Source organism: Branchiostoma belcheri, unplaced genomic scaffold (genome assembly GCF_001625305.1).
Source record: "Branchiostoma belcheri isolate BF01 breed outbred unplaced genomic scaffold, Haploidv18h27 scaffold126, whole genome shotgun sequence".
Lineage (NCBI taxonomy): Eukaryota > Metazoa > Chordata > Leptocardii > Amphioxiformes > Branchiostomatidae > Branchiostoma > Branchiostoma belcheri.
Genome location: NW_017802669.1, coordinates 372,590 through 387,603, shown reverse-complemented (window position 1 = coordinate 387,603; position 15,014 = coordinate 372,590). Strand labels below are relative to the sequence as shown.

The 15,014-nt window shown below is 41.6% G+C and overlaps 2 protein-coding genes across 3 annotated transcripts in view; both read right to left on the bottom strand.

Moving 5' to 3' along the window:
• Positions 1-650: 650 nt before the first annotated feature.
• On the bottom strand, positions 651-2,016 carry LOC109463462 (glycine-rich RNA-binding protein 1-like). The gene has a single exon (XM_019760290.1). The coding sequence runs from the start codon at positions 1,921-1,923 to the stop codon at positions 1,408-1,410; it is 516 nt and encodes a 171-aa protein (XP_019615849.1). The 5' UTR covers positions 1,924-2,016; the 3' UTR covers positions 651-1,407.
• Positions 2,017-5,262: 3,246 nt separating this feature from the next.
• Positions 5,263-15,014, bottom strand: part of LOC109463443 (serine/arginine repetitive matrix protein 1-like) — a 28,153-nt gene continuing 18,401 nt past the window's right edge. For both annotated transcript variants that reach the window (XM_019760264.1, XM_019760262.1), the window contains exons 7-13: positions 10,022-10,907; positions 9,240-9,389; positions 8,007-8,117; positions 7,064-7,330; positions 6,296-6,387; positions 5,889-5,960; positions 5,263-5,705 (exon numbers count right to left, since the gene is read on the bottom strand). In XM_019760264.1, the coding sequence (XP_019615823.1) occupies positions 5,501-5,705; positions 5,889-5,960; positions 6,296-6,387; positions 7,064-7,330; positions 8,007-8,117; positions 9,240-9,389; positions 10,022-10,907 (1,783 nt within the window). In that variant the 3' untranslated portion in view covers positions 5,263-5,500. The remainder of the gene's footprint in view (positions 5,706-5,888; positions 5,961-6,295; positions 6,388-7,063; positions 7,331-8,006; positions 8,118-9,239; positions 9,390-10,021; positions 10,908-15,014) is intronic.

Genomic DNA, 15,014 nt, shown 5'->3' with positions numbered 1-15,014 from the left:
GTGGGGTCCGAGTCAGGGTTTTACTCGTTTGGAGGTGGACGAGTCGAGAAAAACGGGAAAAGCGTATAAAATACCCCCAAAACACGCGTATAGCACTGACCGAGCCCTACATATGTTTACAGATAACCTTATAACATATTATTGTGTTAGATTCACGTTTATAACATTCAGGCAAAGAAGCCTCACGTTTATAACATAAGAAGCCTAAGATTCGTAAACGCTGGCGTTACTTTTTCTTGTAGAAAAATACAAGTCTATTTTTTCTGTTAACTGATGGGTAACCAATCAAAATGAACACAAGGATCTAAAAAAATTAGCAAAATGTAACACTGCATGATCACGGTGCGAATGGTTTCCCAATTTTGGTGCTAGTGTCAGCCTTACCGCGAATGGGCTGCTGGGAAAAATGCGAATCTCCCGCTAGTTTCTATGTTGACTCTGCAAAAACCTTTCCCGGGCCCCTCCCTAGCTACATCCCTTTCCAGAAATTAACCAAATTTTACACGTTCTGCTTGGATTAAAACGAATATAGCTAGATTTTCTGGTAGTAAGCCACTTACACTACAACTTAAAGAATCGCTAGTCATAAACTGAGAAGGAGAAGTGACGCATGAAGTTCCTTTTTCAAACAATTTTACTGTCATGTCTTGTGATGCTCCACGTTTCTTGTAACGTTTCTCATCCACAGAAAAAAAGGTGAAACACACTTGACTACATCGGAAGAAGCTATCAGGATTTTTTCAGGAGCACTTTATCGTTATACATTTACCCAAGCTATACACAAAAGAGCCCAGAAGTAGGCTACATAGACACGAAGAGTCCAGAACACGAATTTCTACCCACCGTGTCGTGTCATAATTTTTGGAACGATACATAAGCAAAGTTTTATCTTTCACGGCGGATATTTGGAATATGTTACAGTTGAATCGACTATCGTTAAGGTATATAAACTTATTATTACTGCATCAAGTCCATTTTCCATAGCTTAACTCTAGCCACAATTCACTATCATTAAACGTTATACACAGCTTCCATTGTTTTAACAAAAACGATACCACGTGCAGGGTCGGAAAAAAGTTGTTACATATATGCAGTGATACCGCGAGTAGGGAAAGCAGAATTATCAAGGAATGCCTACAAATATCTAATCATTGGAATGTTTGGCAAAACAAAAGGAAAAACTGGCTCGGGTAAATGTTAAGGAACATTTTTTTTCAATCGAACAAACAGCCCCCTAAGGGGCCAGAAGTCCTCACATGCGTATCAGTACAAGAAGCGAGTTCTTTGTTCTCGGTTGGCCAGCCAAAATCTCAGCGTCAGTCCACGAGGCATTTGTTTTAAATCTTCAGAAGTGTTATATGCAGTCAAGATAGACAGAAATCGTTAGCTTGGACTTTTCAGCGGGACCTAGTAGCCGCCGTAGCCTTGGTCGTACTGTTGTTCTCCGTAGCCGCCACCGCCGCCGCCGTAGCTGCCACCACCGCCTCCGTACGAACCGCCACCGCCTCCATAGCCACCCCCGCCATAACCGCCGCCGCCATAGCTGCCGCCGCCGCCATAGCCGCCGCCGCCTCCGTAGTTCTGGCGCCCGCCTCTGTAGCCACCACCACCGCCGTAGCCGCCGCGGCCGCCTCCCCTGTAGCCTCCACCGCCACCCCCTCTCCGCTCGCCCTGGGGCCTGGCCACGCTGACGCTGATGGTCCGACGCCCGAGATCCGTCTGATCCAGAGCCTTCTCCGCGCGGGCCGCGCTGTCTTCGTCGGCAAACGTTACGAAGGCGAAGCCTCGCGACCTGCCCGTCTCCCTGTCTTTGATGAGCTTACAGTCGCGGATCTCCCCATGCTGGCTGAAGGACGAGTACACCTGATCCTCGGTTACCTCGAAGTCCAGCCCGCCAACATAGAGTTTCGTCCTGTCAACCATATTGAAGCACGGCGTTTTCAGTTCAGCGCCAGGAAAAATCTGAAAACGCCGTACCTTGAATATGCAAATTGAGCACGTGTCGTCGGGGAGGTCACTGAGTGCGCAGTCACGGCGGGCGAGTCCATTCAAAACTTACAGGGATGTTACTCAAACTTTTAGACATAAAAAGTGCACCGATGGTGACAAAAATATTCTGAAAATTATGACGAAATCTGTCTAATATTGACATTTACTACCATTTCTTGGCACAATTTCATCATCATTTTAAATTTGAGGGATATGAAGAAGGAGCTTCAAATATTGGTATGAAATAGTAAAAAAAAAAAAGCTACTTTTTGGGGTACCACCAATAAATACCTAGCTAGAGCCAGTCCATGATACAAAACAAGCATGATAAAATTATAAAGTAAAAATCAAGGAGGTTAAACCTTGTAAAAATTAAAGATACACCCATCTGACTTAAGTTGATATAGTTATCATATTCTATGGCCCTGTCATGTCATTAGTGATGCTTTTAACAACGCTAAATAACTGTTGATTGCAAAAATTAACACTAACACACAGGAAAGATTTTAACAAACCATAAAAATGCATGAATATTCTATTGCGTACTTTGATTAGCATACAGCTGTCCTACCTATGACAATGGATTGGAATAACCCACAAGGGGCAAAGGTTATTCATTAATTCATTATCGGGCGCCTGGCCCAACTGGTTTGCGCAGACACGCGCGAAAATCTAGTTCTTTGCATATGAATGCGCGGAGGCTAATTGCGATGTGTTACTTGGTGATAAGCAGGAAGTTATTAGAGGGACATTATGTACCATTTTTGCACCAAATATTAAAATTGTTTCATCCAGTGATTGTGCAAAATTGTCTCATTTTTTACTCTCCAAGCAGAGGTGTTTTGGATTTTGGCTTATTTTTGGCGTGTTTTAGGCTTTTTTTAATCGAGCTTTCTTTTTTTTTTTGCACTGGTACCTTGAAACAAAGACATTAAAAACGCCAAAAATATGGCGCCCCCCCAACCTCTGCTTGGAGAGTATTCACTTCTGACATTTCTTGTTGCTGCTGAAACAGCCCACGACACGCAATTATTTTGTGGTGTCACCATAAAGTACCAGAACAAAAACATGGCTGATACACTCATGATGCGTTATATTCTGGCACTTATAATTATATATTCTACACTTCCTCCCTTCATGCTCCCTTTCACTAACAATGGAGTAGGGTTGATTTAAAACTTTGGAAAGAAATGACCAGAAAATTTACTTTCAGTATCATCTTGATACATACTGTAGCTTTAAAACTCCTTTGTTTGGGTAGTCTTGTACATACCATTAAAAAAAAAAGATTTCTCCTGCAATTTGTAACTTATCAACTGTTTCATTACTCAAAACTCACCCATATACTCATTTGTTGAAAATCTAAAACAAAAAAAAGGAATTTTGTGAGGTGGTCTTTGTCTTACATCCACACAGAAGACTGGAAAAAGTCTACCAATATTTGGCAGTGATCCAGCAAAATAATTTGATCAAGGACATTATACTGTGTATAATGTCCTTGATTTGATTAAGTTTTTTTTTTTTTCAAATTTCACAAACCCCTAGAACATTACAGATGTATCATGGTAGTCAAATGAAGAAAACAATTCTGATAAGGATATACCAAGGAGGTTAAATCTATTTAACTTTCTTGGATATACTAGTATGGTGGATTGAAAGGAAGTGACAAGTACATCTATTTCAGGGTGTTCCTTTTCTGGTTTATTCGTCTGCTGAAGAAGCAACCATTCACCGTTTTCCAATTCCCAGGATGCATAGCACCAGGGGAATAAAAATTCCCAGGTTGCAAAGCACCTGGGGGTAGCAATTATGTGTTCCCGTTGTGTTTTTACATTCGTTGATGACAGAATCTTAAATTATTCTTACTATAGTATCTGTTGAGTTAGTTTGAGCAATAGTATCTCCTTCTGTTATTGCTCCATAATAAGAAAAACATGAGCTCGTATGTTACGCCGAAGGGCAGTTATACCGGCTATACAGATACAGAAGCTGGTGTGTTACGCTGAAGGGCGGTTATACCGGCTATACAGATACAGAAGCTGGTGTGTTACGCCGAAGGGCGGTTATACCGGCTATACAGATACAGAAGCTGGTGTGTTACGCTGAAGGGCGGTTATAACGGCTATACAGATACAGAAGCTGGTGTGTTACGCCAAAGGCCAGTTACATGTATACCGGCTATACAGATACAGATACAGATGAGAATGTCACTCTATTTGTTGCTACAATCATTTTGAAATGTTCACAGTGAGACAATGCTTCTACAGCAGTACTAAGATATAAGTGGCACACATATTAAAGAAAATAAACTATATATTTGTGAGTAATTCCATAACTTATTACTTGTTTTACAAATAATGACTTCATTGTCAAATTTGTACAACTCTAACCATACCTCTCTGAGGCGAAGTCACTTCTTAATAAGTATTTACAAGCACAAGAGTAAACAACAACAAATACATCTATTTCTAATGACAACAATAGTTGCTATTACAGCATATTGCATTTTAAAGGATATTCAATAGCTTCACACAGAAAGGCCAGCCTTAGGCTGTTATTGAGAAGTGAAAGAAAACTCAACATGGTAATACTGCTAAAACAAGACTTTCAATACTAAAATGATATGTTGAAAACTGCAACAATTATATATTAGTATTACTTAGCTTATACATGTACATCAAATACTGTGAATGTAGTTACATAATCATGCATACTCAGTAATACCTATAGCAAGCTTTGCGAGTCTGCATTTCAATACTGCAAAATTTGACAGAGGCTAAGTTCCTACATGGTAATACCGATACACCTCATCTTTGTGACTGAAAAGCCCAACATCTAGCTTCATCTTTCTAAACCAAGAATTGTTCTGTTACAATCCTGACAACTAAAATGTGTGTCACACACAGTGTCCTAGCTAGCCTGAAATTTTTTCCGTCATTTGAATTTTGTTAGACGTGACATCTTGGCATTCTGAAATCTTGGCCCTCTGAAAGGATATTTCCTGCATTTTGAGGGGCAAATTTAGTTGAATGACATGGCGGGACTGGGCAAAATTTTTTAGCTGCAAAATTCTGCCAAATGACAGAAAGACAGTCCCTGGCTAGAAGACTGGTCACAACTTTTAGCTATCTTCCCACGGCTCAAAATACTGGGTGCAAATTGGAGCTGTGCGCCCAATTTTTTTTCTCTGGGTGCACTGGTGTACCCAAATATTTTTGTAGTTATTTTTGTACATATCGAATGTATAATTGCAGGATATTCTTGACATTTGTCAGAAAAATGATAAAATCTTTGTTATCATACTTGTTTAAGATTTTGAAGTTAGCTCCCATTTCAGATTCAAGCTCAGAAGGGGAGCAGTAAGTTTTGTTTTATTTGGTGCACCCAAACATTTTTTGTAATTTTTTAGGTTGGGTGCACCAGTGCACCTATTCCCAAAAATGAATTTCGAGCCCTGCTTCCCCTACATAAATATGTCCACTGATTTCTGCCGAGGTACTCTGATAACACATTAGCTGGTAGTAGCTGATCTCTTGTGTTTCTTCTTGCTTCCACTCGGTGTCTTCTTCTTTTTCTTAGCCTTTGCCTTGTCAGTTTCCCCTCTCTCTTCCCGCTGCTGCTGGGCCAGTCTCTCATTGGCCAGTTCCACAGCCTTTTCAGCCAATCGCAGCCTTTTGAACTCGGTGCTGAGCCAGACTTCAGGGCTGCTCAGTAGGCTGAAAAAAGAGGATGGCAACTTTAAAACTGGTGTATTTTGGGTAAATAATTGTGCACTGCAAATCTTATGTGACATGCAATAAGAAAAAAACAATTTGCTATGGCCTTAATAAATTTCAAAATTGCTAGTGTCTTTCCAAATATTAATCCTAAATTGTAACCAAATACTTTGCCCAGCATACCTTGTAGTAGTGTTGGTAGGAAGCTTGGATGTGCACTCGGAGAAAGTTTTTTCCTCAGGCGGTATCAACCCTCTGAAAAGGAAACAAGAGCAACATTAATGCTCATCAGTTACCTATAGATCAACAGTTACATGTAGTAGAATATTCTTCTATCAGTAACTTTCATAAAAGCTTGCAAAACACATACCGGTACCTCCAAATTTTTGACGTCCACTGTAGGTCTTGAAAATTTGGAGGTACGTGTTTTGCGAGCTTTCAAAAAAGTCACTGACTGAAGAATATTCTACTAACGGAAAGAAGAGCAAGTGTTTAATTGATAAGCTACTCCTGGAAAAGTAATGACATACATGTATGTACGTGATGGTAGTCTAACAAAGGAAATTTTTTTGACTAAAAGATGTGCTTACTTCTTGATGGTGTCCATGGAAACGACCACGCCCTTCTCCTGCAGCCTATCATAGATGTCCTTACATTCTGCAGTGCGAGGGGTGTTAGTCTCCTAGAGAGACACACAACAGTATATACTTAGTATATTTACCAAAGACTTCAAAAATGTATAATCCCATGAAAAATACTTCTGATATTTGCAGTACTTTTATATTTGCTGTTTTCTCGGTCACTTCTGTACTGCAAATTTATCAATATTATTACATATACCACAAACAAAATTTAATGATTCGCCAATTTTCTTTCATCTGCTCCTGCTGCCACTGCAAACATATAAGTGAAGTTTAGGTGAAGTTTATTGCAAATTCATGCTCGGGGGGCAGATTACAAACAGAAAAGAACAATGAAACGTAGTATAAAATAACTAAAATCTACATGATAAAAGGTAGTTGTCTAGAGCTATAGCTATGTCTAAAACTATGTCTAAGGGGTTTGACCTCTCTTTTTTAGACCATGGAAGACGTAATGTCCCATCTTTTCCAAAATCAGTGGGTTTTGGGAAGTTAAAAGAAGAATAGTTTTCTCTTTGTCTGTAAGTTTAGTAAAATTGGGATAAATTGTAGAAGTTTGCTCATTTTGAGCATTGCTATGAAAGGAACAATTTGAGATAAAGTGTATTTCATCTTCCACAGCCTCTGCATTACAATAATTCCACAAACAAGTTGATTTTTGTCAGGCCACAAATATAAAGTCATTTACAGTATTCCTCAGTATTGAACAACCCTTACATTTACATCCTCCTGTCTGGCCAGCAACATTTTCTCCACCAGTTCTTCGTCTGAGCTGGAACTGTCCTTCCTCCGGTTGGTTTTCCTGACGATGGGCTTCACCGCCTGTACGGGAGGGGAGGGGGCGATGTATGCCTTCTCCTTACACAGGGTACCGGCCTTCAGGGCTTTCACTGCCGCTCTGTTTCTTCTCAGTTCTGCTGTGCTAGGTTTGGGCGCCGCTGGAACCAAGGCCCGGCTTACAGCCTTTTCTTCCTTCTTTGCACCCTGCCACATTTAAGAAATAAAAAAATTTGTTCCACAAACCACAGAAGGTTAAAAAATGCTGCCTAAGGATACCAAGATGATCCCGCTCTAGAAAGACACACGTTGGGCTTCGGTATACTTTCCTTGTGGTCTGGCATGTAGAAATGAAAATGTATACGTGGAGTCTGTCCTCACATGAACACCTGTCTAGCTCAAGGACCTATGACAACAAAAGTACACAACGCTACAGCTCTTTACTACCTCACCCAGATTCCTGCATACATTACCATAAATAATCTTGCCAGAGTCTAAAGGTGCAAATTGGTTTACAACATTTGTGGAAACATTGAATCCCAGGCAGGCCCTATTGCTGTGTCCTTTTAAAAGGCACTTTACACCTATTGGACTCAGGTGTAAATGAGTACCTAGCTTCAGTTAGGGACGTCCTCTCGGATTGGAGGTAAAGCCAGAGGTCCATGTTTAAGGAGAGCCACACCTTGAGCACGATCCAACCACATTTGTCGAAAAGAGCAGGGGTCATTCCCAGTGTGAGTGGTTCAAACCTTACAGTATGGTCTCTTGAAGAGGTGATACTCACCTGTCAATCCTACCGCAAATGTGGTAAATCTTATGTATTACATTGTAAGGTACATGTAGTGTGAATGGTAGTTCAGGTTAGAGATTTTGACTGTCTTACCGTGCTGCCTACTGTAGCAGACCTGGGCCTGCGGTGGGAATGTTTTCTGGGGCTCTTTGCCAGACCTCTGCTGGGGACCTTGGCTGAGTGGGGTCTGGGAGGCTTCTGATTCTGTTATGAAAAATAATGGTTACCGTTAGTCATCTAGAAAGTCTAGATGTGTTTCAAAGATGCCTCTGCAGAGTACATGTACATCTATACTAAATGGTTGATAGCTTTTCCGGACAGGAATAAGTGGTGTGGTTTTGGTCCTCCTAGCAGCTGTTCAGGAACTACAAGGGAGTTTTTTGTGAAGTGCAGAAACAGATTATCTTTACACATAGCAGAGGACAATGCAGAGAGGATAAAACACTGAGAGCTAAAATAGGTTTGGTAACCACAAGAAGCACTGTGGAAGGACTAACCATGAACATTTTAGATAGCTTTAATCGGGTGATTGTGCATAAAACTTCCACCAGACATTGACCACAAGTTACAACTAAAGTACCCGAGGTTTAGACTCCATCCTTTGGCGAGACTTGGAAAGGAGGGAAGAGTAGTGATAGTTTAATTCAAATGCAGAATCACATGCAAATACTGACAGAAATGCTATCCTAATACACGAGGTTATTCAACTGTTTAAGGCATCCAATGCAATTTCAGGACAGCAAAAAAATGGATGAGTAAATCTGTCTAATATTGACATTTAGTGTCATTTCTAAGGACATCTTTGTCATCATTTAGCCCCAAAACAAGCTACATGAGTCCTTTTATTTTTTTTTTGTGACACCCCTCAATAGCAAGCAACCGTTTTCAATCAGAAACATCAAATTTTTGCATCACAGATATCAGTACACTATGGGAAAGTACTGAACCTTCTACAATGCCAAGACTGACCAGAAAACTGACTTTGAAAATCAGTTTTGCCATCGTGAAGTTGCACTGGATGTCTACAAGACTGAGCTCTTTATATACATGTATCAGGACTCGAAACACTGGGTGCACCCAAAATTAAAGCTGTGCACTCAACTTTTTTTCTAAGGGTGCTATTTTTTGCTGGTTTACATAAAACTATGTACATGTATAAAATGTATATTAGTATACTGCATATTCTTACCATCTATGTGTCAGGAAAAAATAAAATCTTTAAGAACAGCTTACATGGGGCACCCAATTTTTTTAGGTTGAGTGCACCAGAATTTCGAGCCCTGTATACTAGTATTCAGAATTAATTCACAAAATGACGTCCTGTACCAGAGCCATAGCTTGTTGTAGTGCAGAGGGGCTCCGTGGAGGCTCCAGGTCTATGTCTACTGCCTGTTCTGGTGTCTCTAGCTGAGGCCTGTCCATGTCTGCATAGTACCCCTGCCGACACTCTGGTCTTGGAGGTGGCCTGGACACAATCTGAACACATAAAGCCCAGAGTTACAAGGCCTTAGTTTTTTTCATAAAAAGTATGAAGTGACAGGGCAAAAAAATAAAAACAGGCCTAGGCATCCTATGATAGCTATGAAAGCTACAGTTAGAGCCATGAAGTCAACATACCAAGCTGGTACTTACTTTAAACAATGAATATTAAACTTTTCAGCAAACCAGAGTTGGGAGGTATGGATTTAAAAAAAATTGTTTTTTTAATTTGGCTATAATGATCCAAAAGATAAAGTTTAACAATACATTGGGACTGTCCTAAGGACCTATCCAACTGTTTGTTTGTGGACAAATTGCTTCTGAAATGCGTTAAACAATGTTCCAGAATTCAAAGGGTTTGAAATTCAGCAGATCAAAAAAGGCTAGGATTGACAGGCTAAATTTTGCTAGTTTTCAGTTGGGAAACCGTAAAAACAACATTTTTTCCCCTAGGCCTTACAGGTGGGTGCTTCCACAGCACAAGATGTACTACATAGAAGAAAGGAAGATACAAAGGAAACAATACAATTCTTTTATTTTGTTATGTTCTAGAACAAAGTGTTGCTGCTGTAGTTTGCATGTGAGTTGGTAGGAGGTGCTCATGAGCTACATGTGTGAAACATTCCTACCCTTTGGGCAGACATCGGTCTCTTGATGCCGAGGTGGTTTTCTTTCCCCTCCCCAGCCCCCACATCCCAGACTCCCGATCGGACACCTTCAGGCCTCTCCGTCACACTGATCAGGGTCTTCGTCTTCGTTTCCGATGGCCCGCCATCCGCAAACTCGATCGTTTTTACCGTCTTGTACTTTTCGCTCTGCTGTAAGGACAGCTGGTAGTAGTTTCTGTTGGAGTTGACAGAGCTGACTTGTGTTTTTCTAGTTTCCGTTCTACCCTCGTTTGTTGCAACAAATTGTGATGACTGGTGCTCTTCTGAGTCGGAGATTGGGATACGAGAGACCATGGTTTCAACCTCGTCTGGACGTCGTCTTCTTCTCTTCTTGAGCTCATTTTCTGCGGTAGTTTTTTCCTCCTCTTTCTCGTCCTTGTCCTCATCTCTTTCCTCCCCGTACTCTACAGATACCGTCCGTACATCGAGTCTTGCCTTCGCAGACTTGACCCTACGTTTAACCAACCTCGGAGACTTCACCGCAGACCGTACTCCTCTAGGAGACGCCGTTCTCTGTCTCTCGTCTTTAGCCGTGAGCCCGAGCTCTTCTTGCAGAGACTGTAGGCTCGTGTCAGGCTTTCGCTCCACCGTTGCACTTCTGGGGCGCCTGCTAGGGGGCTCTGTGTTACCGTCACTTGATGCAATATCTCGAGGAGTAATGTTAATCAGTACATTCTGACCCTCGTTGATAGTGACGTTTAACTTTCTTGCAACATTTGTTTGTTCGTCCGTTCCTTGTGCGTGTAGTGCTGTAGAAGTTGAGGGTAACAGTCTCGGGGACGACGTATCGCTGGTGATGCTGACAATGTCCACATCCTTAGTTACCTCCTTGCTGCTCGTACTTATTCTGTAAAACACAAGTTGTTTCATTCAAGCACATGCTGACCACATTTTTTGGTCTCCAATTCTATACCAACTTCATTGCGACAATTCAAAATTGGCCTTTATTTCCAGTATGATTCTTTAAAGCTCTGAGAATACTTGTACTTTAAAATAATAACCTAACCAATGCCAGCAGTTTGGAATAAAGAATGTGGCAATAAAGAATGTGGCAAGGGAAGACTGCCCCCTTTTCTATGGCTTAGGTCATACTGCATTCGCAAAATGCATTGCTGACAGTCTGCTGATAGATTTGCTCTACTCGAGGCATACAAACAACTGTCAGTAAGTGCACCATGCAGTACTTGTCATCGTTGCTAGAGGGGGTAATTAACAACACATCATTCTTACCAAACCATAGGTTATACAAATGAAGTTCTCCTGTTCCCTCCTACATTAAGAGATACTGATAAGGCCACACTGGTTTAACTTTATGGATGACATCCACGTGCGCATTGACTTTTGCCTGTTCCAAAAAAAATCACCTCCTCCGAGGCTCTGGCCTTGGTACCATCCTCGGTAAGTCCAAGGTAGCTAGAGATAGGGAGCCGGCGGTAACTACAGCATCCAGGCTGCCGAAGCTAAATGGAACTCCAGAACTCAGTACAGTACCGACTTAAAAATGCTGCAAAATGCCAGCATGTGCCGGCTTGTCGTAAAATTTGCTATGCACTACCACAAATTCACAATATCAGCTTGTATTCCTGTGGTTTAGCAGCATATTTTTTTCTATTTGCCCATGTGCACTAGTTTTTGGGGGTCTTCAAAGATGTCATCCATAAAATTAAGTCCTTATACTGGCTACACTGATACAGATACTATACGACATATTGTAAATGTGTGTCTGCTGCCTTGTCCAGTTTGAATCTGTAGGTCGTAGATTTGGTCATTGGTGACCACAGTGGCCCAGACGGTCAGTCTCTGAGCCACGAGTGAAAAGGGTTGTCCACAACAGAGCCCTACATATAGCAGCAGCAGCTGAAGAACTCTGTGTAGCTCCCCCTCACAAATGACCAAACCATTTATAACACTGCACTGGCGGTAACCTCACATTTAAAACAAGCCATCCTGTCACTCTTAGGCCTAGGAAAAAAAAGTTGTTTCCTGTTTCCTGACAGATCCTAGAAAAAACTGCTGACACTAACCCTTTTTTTGGGGCACCTAGTACCTGCAAGGGACATAAATTTTTCCAGCTCCGTGATCTGACACTTGAGTGATGAAGCATTGTACAATCGAGGTTTTCTGACATTGACATTGAAAATATAAGTGTCCTCATGCAAGTTTTACTTTGTTAAACTGTATCACTGATCACTAGAGATTGCCAAAGCCTAAAAAAAAGAAAAAGATAATCCCTACCCTGCATGTACTGACCCTAATTTTTTTAAGGACTGGAACAGGAAACATGTAACATTTTTTCCAAGCAGCCTTCTCAAAACAAGCCGGCTACCGGCGAAAATCGCCGCCTACTCAAATTTTTGCGCCGGCTACTTTCGTGTAAATTTTCAGAAAAACACTGTAGTCTCCGTTACATTTTCTCACAAACTCCACCGGCTCATTTCTTCTGACGAACTTCAGACAATTTTCTGCTAGCTTTCTGGATCTGAAAACTGCTTCTTTCTTAGCCTCCTGTGCAGATTTCTAGTGCACGAGTCAGCGTTTGCTTCTACGAGCGGCCGAAACTTTACGGGGGGAGGGTCTTGTTCGGGGCTCGAGTTGTATCCGCGGAGCTGTATCGCTCGAGCTAGGGAACTTGCTCGCTTCGTAAACTCGTTGCTCACGAAAATTTATTAAGCCGCTACCTTCCCAACTTGTCCCGGCACTAGTAACATTCCAATTCACGTCAAAAAATATCAAGACATGTACAGAAGCGTGTTCATATCTTTCATACACAGTTAGAAACACAAGACAAATTTTTCAAAACAAATCGCCATCAGCGAGATTTCACAGCTATTTCATTCATCAAAAGTTCTTGTCGATCGTAAAATGATCACTCATCTGTTGCCTCCACTAGTGTGTCATTTGCAGCGTAATCACGGCGAGCCAAAAATCAGCGTCAAAATTAAGAAAACCCCGGAATAAAAACATCGCTGTACAAAAACAGGAGCTTTCAGGCGCCATCTTGTCATGAATAAGTAAGTAGCACCGCGTGATCGACGCTCTGATTGGTTCACCTCACATGACCTGCGTTCTGATTGGATAAGCGATGTGGCCAGCAGCCGGCAGCGCGGGAAGATTTTTCTTCGCCGGTGCAGAAGAGAGACACATTTACGCTGCTTTCTACGTTTTTTCTACGACTACTTAGCAACATCCTATTAAATAAATGCATAATTAAAAGAATTGTCGGGAAGATATATATTTCTCTACGCCGATTTTTGGCCTTTTTCTCGTAATATTCTTGTTCAAGGAACCCGGAAGTCAGTGTACCGGGACGCGGGGTGAATTTCCATCGGCATTTATGGACCGCACCCCGCTAGAATTAAACCGTCAAAACAGAAACAAAACTTCCAAAAAGCGAACCTGTGACATTTTTTCAGATCCCAATGATTATGTTTTCCATCAAATTGACATTTAAATATGCTTTCTTTATTTTTTTGCATTTTGTAGCCGGGCGCAAGGACCGCGCGTAATACGATCGGAGTGGCAAACAAATTTAATACAGCCTTTTTTCCGGAATTATTTGTGCACGAACAGTAAATTTTGGAGCCATAAGATTGCCATCAAAGATGCTCAGAATGTACCAAAAACGATGTTTAGGGGTCTAATTTTTACGATTTCCTCCGGGGGAGGCCCCCCGGACCCCCCAACGGGAGGGGGCCACCCCCTCCCGTACCCTCCCCCGCGAGCCGCTGCGCGGCTCGCTTCGAGCCACTTCGTGGCTCGCCTGCTACTTTTTCTTATCAGCCACCTACTCTAATTTTTTTGAGAAGGCTGCCAAGGCCTAAGTACATTGAAGTTTGAAAGTTCTGATATCTACAAGTCTATCCCTTTGGTTCTGTGCCATCTTCCCGTAGACAGTGGCCGGCCTCCTACGCAACTACATTTCACCAGTAGGCTTCACTAGTTCACCACTGATGAAATATTGTTGCAGAGCAGGACGGCCAAGAATGAGTACAGCTTTTCAATAAACTGGAACATAGGCTAAAAAAAGGGCTAGAAAAACATATAGTAAAGGCAGGGCTTGAACTACCATCTGCATATGCAGGTTACTGCAGGTAAAATTGGCGCTGTACAGGTATTTCTGACGTCTACCTGCACCTAACCTGCACTGGTCCATGTACTGGGTATATGCAGGTTAGTGCAGGTAAAATTGGAGCTGTGCAGGTATTTCTGATGTCTACCTGCACCTATTGACCTAACCTACACTGGTCCATGTACTGGGTATATGCAGGTTAGTGCAGGTAAAATTGGAGTTGTGCAGGTATTTCTGATGTCTACCTGCACCTAACCTACACTGGTCCATGTACTGGGTATATGCAGGTTAGTGCAGGTAAAATTGGAGCTGTACAGGTATTTCTGATGTCTACCTGCACCTAACCTGCACTGGTCCATGTACTGGGTATATGCAGGTCTAAAAATTAACATTTAAACATTTCAGTTTCTTCCACCAAACCTATAGTATAGCTCTGTTGTTACAAATGTATGTCCTATTCAACTGTTGACTTGTTTAAACACCTTCTTAACACAATGAGTTGCAAGACCCTTGGCTCTACTTGCTAACTGGACTCTGGGATGTTTGTGTACACACATCTTGTTTGTTGTTGATCACCCTTGTTTATCGTTACAATTACAGTCTTTTGTTCTCCCTAATCTTGCCATCAGAAGGATTTAATGCTGTGTTTGCAAAAAGAGTTCCCACAGGAAGCTGTTAATTGGGTATGCAAATTAACCTCATTAATTAGTTCCCCATTAATCTGTTACTCTAGGGCGGGAACGGTTTGTAGACTACTCAGTGGTTCTGAATGGAAATTTTCTGGCAAACAACTTACCAAAGAAAAGGAGAAACGTGCCAACTGACCAAAAAAACATTTCTAGGTCTTTGCTGAATGTACGTACATTCATAAACTACTACAGAGAT

Coding starts and splice junctions, on each gene's coding strand:
- LOC109463462 (XM_019760290.1), bottom strand. CDS start 1,923: ATGGTTGACAGGACGAAACTCTATGTTGGCGGGCTGGACTTCGAGGTA.